This window comes from Pecten maximus, chromosome 13 (assembly GCF_902652985.1).
Source record: "Pecten maximus chromosome 13, xPecMax1.1, whole genome shotgun sequence".
Classification (NCBI taxonomy): Eukaryota; Metazoa; Mollusca; class Bivalvia; order Pectinida; family Pectinidae; genus Pecten; species Pecten maximus.
The window spans coordinates 33,854,197-33,865,247 of NC_047027.1; the positions used below are offsets into that span (position 1 = coordinate 33,854,197).

Consider the following 11,051-nt stretch of genomic DNA (forward strand, 5'->3'; position numbering starts at 1 on the left):
TCAGTCTCCGTTTGCCTGTCTCTCTCCGTTTGTCTGTCTATCCCCGTTTGTCTGTATCTCCGTTTGTCTGTCCCTCCGTTTGTCTGTCATTCTCATTTTGTCTGTCTCTCTCCTTTTGTCTGTCAGTCTCCGTTTGTCAGTCTCTGTTTGTCTGTCTCTCTCCGTTTGTCTGTCTCTCTCCTTTTGTCTGTTAATCTCCGTTTGTCTGTCTCTGTCCGTTTGTCTGTCTTTCTCCGTTTGTCTGTCACTCTCCGTTTGTTTGTCTCTCTCTGTTTGTCTGTCCCTCCGTTTGTCTGTCTCTCTCTGTTTGTCTGTCTCTCCCCGTTTGTCTGTCACTCTCCGTTTGTCTGTCTCTCTCCGTTTGTCTATCACTCTATGTTTGTCTGTCAATCTCCGTTTGTCTGTCTCTCTCTGTTTGTCTGTCTCTCCCCGTTTGTCTGTCTCTCTCCGTTTGTCTATCACTCTATGTTTGTCTGTCAATCTCCGTTTGTCTGTCTCTCTCCGTTTGTCTGTCAGTCTTCGTTTGCCTGTCTCTCTCCGTTTGTCTGTCAGTCTCCGTTTGTCTGTCAGTCTCTGTCTGTCTGTCTGTCTGTCTGTCTGTCTGTCACAATGTTTGCTGATGTATATCATCACTCTTATACCAACAGTTTTCGTTACACGGAATTTCCTCATGTAATGCGGATGTGCTACGTACTCAATATACAGAGTGACAAAATTGTTAAAACTAGTTTCGTAATAGTTGTGAAATATGAATAAAGTTTTTATTTCAAAATAACACCAGCATAGACTTCTTAAAGTAAGACACTAACGCTGTTATTCATAGCATTTGTCACGACTATTGTGGGGACCAACGCTGTATGCTATAAAAAGTTACAAGACACTAAGATTTTTTTTCTCCGTTTTATTTAAAGAGGGGACATCCACGGGGGATCGAGATTATGGTGGCCATTGAATTTCAAAATGCAGTGGATATCTGTGAAGCGAACTCTGTGACACCTGTTCACAGGGACTTGTCACGAATTCCCAAAACAAGATCGGGGTCACTGCACTCTTGAATTGGATGAATAACAGTTCATCAGTAATCCAAGGTTGATTCACAAATGCAGTGAACAATTCCACAGCGTAATTCAGTTGAATCTAAGGATATAAGGTACATTGAAGTCAAGGGATTGGTATAAGCGTATAGCTTCTTATGGAATTCTACTGAAGACTTAATTGTATTGTAATGTAGTGTGATAAGTGTATTTGAACAGAAGTATTGTTTAAACTAAACGAGTCATCTCTATTGTTTAGTATCACCATTTTCTATGAACTGTATTCTTATGATAGTTTTATAATTTTATGATGATTTTTTCACGATAAAGATTTTAGGATGTTTTGATTTTAGCCATGTTAGAATAGCTTTTTATGATAAAGATTTTCACGATGTTTTGGTTACAATATATAATCATGTTATGATGAGTTTTCAATCATAAAGATTTTCACGGTGTTTTGATCATAACCATGTAAGAATACATTTTTTCATGATATTCTTTTTATATAACACTTGATGTACTTCTGAATTATCTTGTATTAAATTAACTTTTTAATTCTTTCACGTGTGTTGAGAAGAAGAAGAAGAAGAAGGAGAAGAAGAAAAAGAAGAATTGAAGAGTTAAAAGAACATACATCATACGCACAAATAGAATAGAATTCTATTAATTGATAATTTATTAGATATAATTACATCCGCTAATTACAGAGATGAGAAGAGAAGTTAATGAATCTACAGTAGTTTAGTAATTACGGAAAGAATGGTCTCAGTGAGCAAACATAAATAATCGGTCGGATGATGTAACCTACAGATAGCGTTTGAAGAAGAAGAAGAAGATGAAGAAGAAGAAGAAAAAGAAGAAGAGGAAAAAGAAGAAGAAGAAAAAGAAAAAAGAGGACGACGAAGAAGAAGAAGAATTAGAAGAAGGAGATGATGATGATGATGATGATAAACAACACATTTCTGAGTATATCATTTGTACTTCTGGCGAGTTGTAATTTATAGATGTCCAATAAGTTATCAAACTTTAGGAATATGCGCCCAGTGCCTGTGCGCCGTTGTAAACCACCTTACCTACTTATTTTACGGTGTGAAATAAGTACATTCTAAATGTCGAGCCAAACAGATAATCCGACGTAAACATATCAACACCATAAATCCGGACATCGTCCCGACAACCCTCTCCAACAAAGGATGGTATGCGGATTTTTATAGACCATAAACAACTGCCAGGGTTCTTCTTGAAAACCTCAGTGCACGGTCCCACGTTCACCGTGAAGGCCGTGACTGGGATAACGGCGAAGCCTTTTTATATTGTTGTGTCTTTTTGTTCAATGGATTTTATTTCCTTTCTTTCAAATACTTTTTTTTCTAAATGTGTTTTATGTTTCGACAGAATTTTTCATGAAGTGACATGAAATAAACGCCGATATAAATTTGTTAGAATTTGTTATAAATTATATATTTTTTATAACTCGGAACGTCTTTCTTTCTATAATTTTTGATATTCAATTATAAACAACTATTGTTAAATGAAAAAATTCACGTGGAAAAACAATGATCGGTCCTTCCAAATACAATTTTTGTCTGTGGTTGAATTATGAACAAGTTTACCTGATACTTAACGCCTTAACATGAAATAAAATTTCAAAAATTGAGAACCTTGATATTTCTACAAACAAATCAAATCATGATGATTATAATTATGATGTCATCTTTTGCAAGTGGTGTCCTATCGATATTGATATTTACCGATCTTAGTAAAAAAAAACCCCATCTTTCACATATGTTTACTTAGAGTTGTAGGTAATCGGTTACCACCCCGAAGTGGTTCCTTGTTTTAAACACATCCGTTGATTCACTGAACATCAAGATAACATTTGTACTTTGATTATTTTGACATACAACCCGGTAGAAAGATTACATTTGTCGAAAATATGCATTACCTGTTTTGACGAAACTGTTATGATTTCGATACATGACCTTTGAACTTTTTCTAAGCAAAATTCATATTTCGTACATAAGTTCATTAACGTGGAGAATATGATATTTAACAAATTCGACATTGTTTCTAAACCAAAGTATTTATATTCGTTATAAGCAAATGTGTCACATGAGTAATGCCTATCTTCACATCAGATAATTCAGATAAACAAAAAGGTCTGAATATTGTACAAATCCCTTTCCATTGTAGTCATATTTTAACACTTACAATTTAGATCAACTTAATCATTTTTATTTTGGCCTATTGAATTTTCCCTGCTAAGCCTCCACTTAATGATTTCAATTATTTTAAATTTATGACATTGAAAACATGAATACAGAAGGAAGGAAGAAAAAATACGAGAGTTCACAATATTAGTACAAATAAAGATATTGTATGCTAAAAAGTTCTTTGTTCTTTGTAGAACATATTTATAATGCCTAAATTTTCTATTAACAGTTGGTAATAATAAAAGTCAAGAAAATCTTAGTACGAAAACAAAACAATGTTGTTTTTCTCCCTTTTTATTAATTACAATATAATTAATTATGTATCTAATTCCAACTGATGTTTTCACATTAGACTCTAATGTCATTATGATACGATGTTGTGTTTTATCATGTCTATGCTGTTATGTAATGTCAACCTGTATATATAGGTGTCAGATTTAAATAAGTGTCTTGATACTTGTTTCTGATTCATTTTTGTATCATGTATATGTTATATATATATTTTTACATGAAAATTGACAAATAAAACACAAGTTTAAACTGAAAACAACGTATAAATAAGATACAGCCAGGAAGACGGATTCATTTCCTGTTCAGACAAACTTATAACCGTATTTTCCTTTTCACAAATAACTTAATTAAGTAAAAGTTATAAAACTGATAAAAAAATCCTCACCTGCAACACATTCCAGTTCAGAACATTTAGTCCTTTAGATTGGAATTGTAAAATGTATTGGAGAAATGACAAGTTTGATTACAGCAAACTTTACGATTCCATATCCTATTTAGCAGTTTAAACTCCATTTTCTCACGGTCCTAGATATAAGCCTGTGTTTACGCTCACGAAGACCATTTGAGGCACACCCGGATATTTCTCTGAATAATTCATAATTCGACATTTAAAGTTTAACATAGTTACATTTTTTGTCAATTAGACATTTTACGTTATGATTATACGTATACATAAAATAGTTGGTATGCATTATATATATTCACGTGTAAACCTCCCCTCCTGCATGTATCCGGAACTTGCGCCTCTGAAAGACTTAATATGATTTGTGGGGCATACTACCCCTGACTGTGTGAAATGCAAGAATTTGGAAAGTTTAATTTTACCTCCGGTGGATTTCACTAGGCAGATAATTAGTTGGGCAAGCACATGAGACGTAGCCGCAGTTATACGGTATAGAAATGTTTGCCGGGTAACGGTCTTACAATAGCTAGCTTAGTGTTAATCTCGACCAAGTATGCCAATTGGTTTCTCGGATACAGGGCTCTGTGGAATTAACAAAAAATACACAACTACTCACCTGTCGGCGGGATGTCCCCCATGGCAGTGAACTGATCCATGTGGTCTAAATAAACCTCTCGTCGACTAGTAAACGGTGTGCACTCTAGCAGACGTAATTAAAACTCAAAAATTGTATCTGTCAACCTAGTCCGGATCACTCCGTCACCGAATTTGGGTTTAATTTTAGAATACTACGTCAATTTGTCATTCCGTCTGTTATACAATTAAGATGATCGTATGAAGAAGTTGTACATAAAATACTTTTTTTTTATGATTCTTATCACGTGATCATTTGGTCAGACCTTTTAAATATGCATGAAGACAGCATTTGATGTCGTGAAGACTCCTTGTCCTACAGTATAGCGCGTGCTTGTTAGCGTGCTGTAAGAGCGAGATTTGATTGGTTAAGAAAAAGCTGCAGACACTGGTGATGACAATAAAGGATCAGGATGAAGTAAAGTGTTATGCTAGTTTTTGTGTGTGAAGTTTCTGAGCTCTTTAAAGTAAACAACATTAGTTTCTACGTGTATTTGTAGATTAAATGTTAATTAAAGATAAAAGCTCGAATACAAGCCGTAATGGCTCTTAGAGTGACAAAGATGTAATTGATGCTCTTTTGAAATATCATCAGACATAATGTTGAAAATAGCATAAACTCTGGTGACTTAGTTTAGACCGTTTATGACGAAATCATGTTAAAAGGACTGTTCAGCCTAAATATTTCAATTGCACTCAATTTCTCTTACACTTTCTCTCTTTTTCGGTTTTTTTCTGGGTTTTTTTTCCCTGTCTCTTCTCTATCATTTCATATCATCCGCGTATTTATATTGAAAATGACTCTTCTTACAGTTTGGGAACTATTTCCAGGGCCCAGTTGTTCAAAATGTGATTAGCTTAACCACTTGATTAGTGAAGTTATCTCAGTTCTCCTTTACTTCAAATCCTATGTGTTTATATTCTTCAAAATAAGCAGATCGAAAGAGACTGATAAGTGTTATAGTTTTATGACATTTTGCTAAGTTAGTGTTACCAGAAATTACTATATCAGGATTTTGATTTTGTTGTTTAACTGTGAATAGTCTAATCACCTTTTGAACAACTGGGCCCAGATGATTTGTGACGTCACTAATTTCTGTCGGATTTCAATGGGGCTCTCGATGGGGGCGTGGACAAGGTGACCATTCCACATGAGGGCTCTTTTGTGTTTTTGTATTTTCTGTTTTTATAAGAACAACATTAGAAATTGCAGCTGAATATGAAAATGAGCAAATAGAAGTAAAAGACGAAAATAACTTAACGAATAAATAATAATGAAAGCTTTTAGAATGGAAACTGACTCTCCACACATTTGAAATTGAAAATGAGAAGACATGATGAGAAATTATTACCGAGGGTATCAAATAATTTTGTACGCAAAAATAGTTGTACAGTATATCGGAAGAACTTCAAAGGACAAACTAAACAAGAAAACGCCAGGGAATTTGTCGGACATTGACAGAGTGAAGTTTTCAAACTGTAAAGGAGGATTTAAGAATAATTGACCAGGATTGTAAACAAGCAGAGAGACTCGGATTTAGATGTAGACGTGCTTGACTTTGTGCCTCCTCGGTGAAAGCAGCAATACGGATCTGATCCCTTCAGTTACAGGTACAATGGCCGAGACGCCCCTCCCTCGCTCTCCGTCATCAATTACTACTTTATCACCGGATTAGGGAAATAAAAATCGCAGCTTTTAATAAAATTTGAATAAAGTCGTTACATTCCTCCAAACTCTTATCCTGTCTGGTAAAAGCAGAAAACTGGAGGTGAATTACTAAATATACCGGTATTTATACCTGGGCCTTGGTTCAGTAAAAGGCTTTCCGGGATAGTATATGTTATTGTTCTTCTAGTTTAAAAACTGGCTTTATTGAATAACCGGCATATCGAAATTATAATATCAGCTTATAGTTAAAAGTGGAAATTTTAAATGAATAACTCTTCAAAGTTAGTATAACATTTAAAAAAAGAGTTGAGTTTTTAAAAAATATCTTGATGCATAAAATAATATTTTCACTTCGGGATAACTGATTTGTTTTCGAAATATCCGAGTTTTAATTAATAAGAAAAAGAAGGATTTTTGCTGGGATCGGAATAATACTTCGAGTTAAACGGGGTCTTTAAGATATCCGAGATCGAGTTGACGAAGTTTGATTGTATTTTAGATATAAAAAATTTCAATTTGTTTAGTAAATTCATGATGGCATTTCTGTAAAGAATAACTTGCAACGCTTATGATTGAATTTTCATTTTAGTATTCAAAAATTCTTAAATTGTGTGAAAGTGAAATTTCCTATTGATGAAAATTAAATACCCAAATTATATTCAAATGCATTTCTACACAGCTAGTATCAATATCCATTGAGTGGTAATATTTTAGTGTGCTGGGTCCAATCGAGTTTTTTTCACTAATCTGTATTGAACACTAGTTGGTCATGCAATACAATTATATGTACTTGAATCTATTTCGCGCGAAAAGGGCTTTATATCTACTTGGTTTGAAGCATGTGTGCTTAGATTGAGTGACCTAATTAAAAACTCAGATCATTTGGTATATGACGAAAAATGAAGTTATATTTCCTGAAAAACCGTTTACGCAGCTAATCCTCAACTTCAGCCACTTTAAACATGTTCAGTTTCTTAATCTTTAAACAGGAGAGATTGTGTACAAACTAATTGGCTAATTCAAACTCTGTATAACCAAGTTAGACTTCAAAGGAAAGAAGATAGAGGTCAGACAGTCATTTTTTTTTTAATTTCAGATCTACATCGCTACCCGCTTTTGTAATGATCGAAGTCTCAACACCAAGTCACCAATTACAGTTCAACAGCTAAATTATGCTATTAACTTATTCTTCCTTATAATTTAAATCAAAATATTTTAGCAGGCTTGTTTCGCGGTGGCCGAGTGGTTAAGGTGTCCCGACACTTTATCACAAGCCCTCCACCTCTGGGTTGCGAGTTCGAAACCTACGTGGGGCAGTTGCCAGGTACTGACTGTAGACCGGTGGTTTTTCTCCGGGTACTCCGGCTTACCTCCACCTCCAAAACCTGGCACGTCCTTAAATGACCCTGACTGTTAATAGGACGTTAAACAAAAACAAACCAAAGTTTCGTGGTGTGCTTGTAATGAGAAATATTGCGTGATAATAATTTCTGTTGTGTCTTAGTTCACAGGCGTCTGTGTCTAGCATCTGGTTGGTATTTACAGAAAAAAAAGAAGATTTTCCCCTACATGTGTATATCTGGTAGGATTAATGACTATTATAACCGGATTCAAATGCCTGTGCTCAGATGTATTAATTTATACTCAATGCCAGTAGATAATGTGATATCTATTTGGTGTAGACTATTTTTTTTTTTTTATTCGTTTCTGAGGATTTAACAAAAAATTAAATTGACAGCAAACAAGAAACAAGTCCATGGCATGATGGTACATGCAATTCATATGTGTGATATTGTTTTCATCGAAAACAAAGGTTAAGAATTCAAGAGTTCACACTATTAGATAAAATAAAAAATATTCTCTGCCAAGCAACATTTGTGAAGTACATAAACATATCTATGAGCAATTTTCAAATTTTTAAGTTTGGAAGAAAATATCAATGCAGTCGTAAAAATAATTAAAAAAAAACACGTAAAACTGAGATGTATTCAAGAAGACACACATTGTTTATTTAAAGCTATATTTTCCCTTCAACAAATGATTAAAACAGAAAAAAAAAAAAAAAAAAAAAAATGAAAGAATTCCTTACATGTATTACATTCAATTTCTAAGCCTTTAGTCTTTTAGATTAGGATATTATAACACATTTGGGAGATGACATTTTTGTTTAAAACAAACTTTGCGATTGTGTTCAGATTTTAATGTAAGCCAGAATGTCATAACTTTCTTTTGAACGACCATTTTTAGTCCATGGAATGTTTAAAATTCATTGATATAGAATATCTATTTCGTCAGAAACAACAGAGAATATATAAGTATAAATATCTAGATATAAATATACATAGTATATACAGTACATGTATATTGTACCTACACGGTATGAATGTTAAACTTCACTCCATTTGTCAAGGCAATACAAATGTAAATATTAAAAGAGATTTTGTATATCTTCAAATGACGACATTTGTACAGAAATATAAATGACTAAATAAATAAAATATAGATGTATTAATGAAACGGCCATGAACATGATTTTCATTCTACTTAATTTGAAGCATGTGTGCTTACATTGAGTGACCTAATTAAAAACTCAGATCATTTGATTTTCTACTCGTTTGATGAATCTATCATTTGCACACCAACTTTCTATAGTATCATGGACTAATAAATGCACTACAGCACTTTCTAAGAAAACATAACACTTATTTAGAAAGACCCTCTCTGCCAGCTATACCACAGCTTTAGAAAATATTTTTCAAGAGTAAAAGATGATCAAAATATTTCTATATTTGTATTCTTACTCAAACATTGTTGCCAATTGGGATCAGAAAGTGGAACCAGGAGTTTGATTTTGATAAAGAACATGGGCCAAGATATCTAAAATACCCTTTTCTGCTACTATAAGTTCAAAGTTACAGTGGTTCCAATTTAGAATCATATATCATATTTTGGTTACAAATTCTTTCCTTTGTAAGATAAACATAACTGTTAGCCCGTCATGTACTTTATGTAACATGGAACATGAGACAATGGTTCATTGTTCATGGTGGGGTCAAGAGGTGCAACATTTACTTCAGAGATTTGAAACTCTGCTTGACCTACATTGTATAACTTAATTAATTTGCTTATAACAAGGAATAATTTCATTTTGGAATAGTAACACAATATTATCATCATGTGGATAAAGAAATTTTAATTATCATCAAACATTTTATCTACAAAAAGAGTATGCTTGAGCAACTCCTTAACATAAATGCACTCATCAATGTTATCAAAGATCATTTCCTGGTTCAAAAATGTGTAAACAAAAGTAAAAATGAGCGTATCAAAAAGGATTTTGAAAACGGTTGGAGAAAATGGAAACCTCTTTTGGAATTATAGTAATATAATTCAATAATATGTATGGTATCTATCAATATTAAAAATATATTATGTCTAATACATTCTTTTTCTCTTTCTCAAATGTGCGTACATATATGTGTTCATGCATTTATGATAAATGTGTGTGTGTGTGTTTGTAAATATTTTCTTGGATTATTATGAATGACAAATATTGATATAATGGATGAGCTGTGTATCTTGAAAAAAATGAGGTAATTTTAATTGATACTTTTATATACATATAATTACATATCAGTGTGACAGTGCTTTTTGTGTTGCTGTTGACAATGTTGATGACGATGAAATCAACTGTTTCATTGGGATTTTTATTTGATTTTCATTGCTAATACTATTATTATAATGATGATGTTAACGGTATGGAATATACTGACGACAGATTGTGTGAAATGTACTGACGACGACGACAACAACGACGACGATATGAGATAAGAAATATATTCATACATCAAAAACTCAATTTCAAAGTGATGATTATTGTATGAGTGAAATGTGCCAATGAAGACGATTACTTATATACCCATCCGTATACATTATTGTGTGTGTGAAAGAAAATGTGTGTGGATATTTTTGTAATGTAAAAATCTTTGGAAAAACAATAATAATAAAAAAAAAAAAATATTAAAAAAAAAAATAAACAAATAAATCGGCCAAGCCTAGTCATGCTTATAAAGTAGCTTGTTTTAGAATTGGACAAATATATAAATACATGTAATGAAAAACTATTCAAAAAGTATATGCAGCTTACCACAAAAGATAAAATTTCACTCATAGTAAAATAAACGGCCTGACAGTATACTGTGTTGTGATAGTCTAGCCATTAAACGATATCTTTCCCGTTTCTCAAATACAAATAAAATCCACAATTAAATACAGATATTTCAAGCCCATTTGCCGGTATTAATACACGCACTGAACACCAGCATATGCAAAACATGATTAAATCCGCCTCATGTCGCCTCCTTATTAATTACGAGTGCTGGAGCATAGGGCAGAGTGACACGGTCAAATTAGTAATCGGTTATCCCTCGCGCGCGTCGCTCATATTGTCAATCACGAGCTTAACACGTGCGTGACGGATGCATTTTGAAGTAATAGAGATTATAAGAAGTAAAAACGATTGGTTCTTCAAAATTCCACGACTGACACGCTTAGCCATCAGGGTCATACATAAGATAGTAATAGATTGGCTTATGATTATTTATGGTAATCACGTGACTAGTACTGGTCACAAACCAAATGGAATGGAAATTATCATCACTCATCTTTTTTAATGTGAAAAAGAAAAAACTTCCACAAACAATATTCATACTTGTGTAAGAGAATCCTATTGGAAAGTTGAAAGCCATTTTATGAGTATACAGTAATTATAATTTTGTATTATTATGATGTAGGATAGACAAGGCCAT

General features: G+C 33.1%; 1 protein-coding gene across 1 annotated transcript; it reads right to left on the reverse strand.

The window, feature by feature from the left end:
* On the reverse strand, window positions 1-672 carry LOC117340687 (RNA-binding protein 25-like). The gene has a single exon (XM_033902451.1). The coding sequence runs from the start codon at window positions 670-672 to the stop codon at window positions 1-3; it is 672 nt and encodes a 223-aa protein (XP_033758342.1).
* Between the last annotated feature and the right edge of the window lie 10,379 nt (window positions 673-11,051).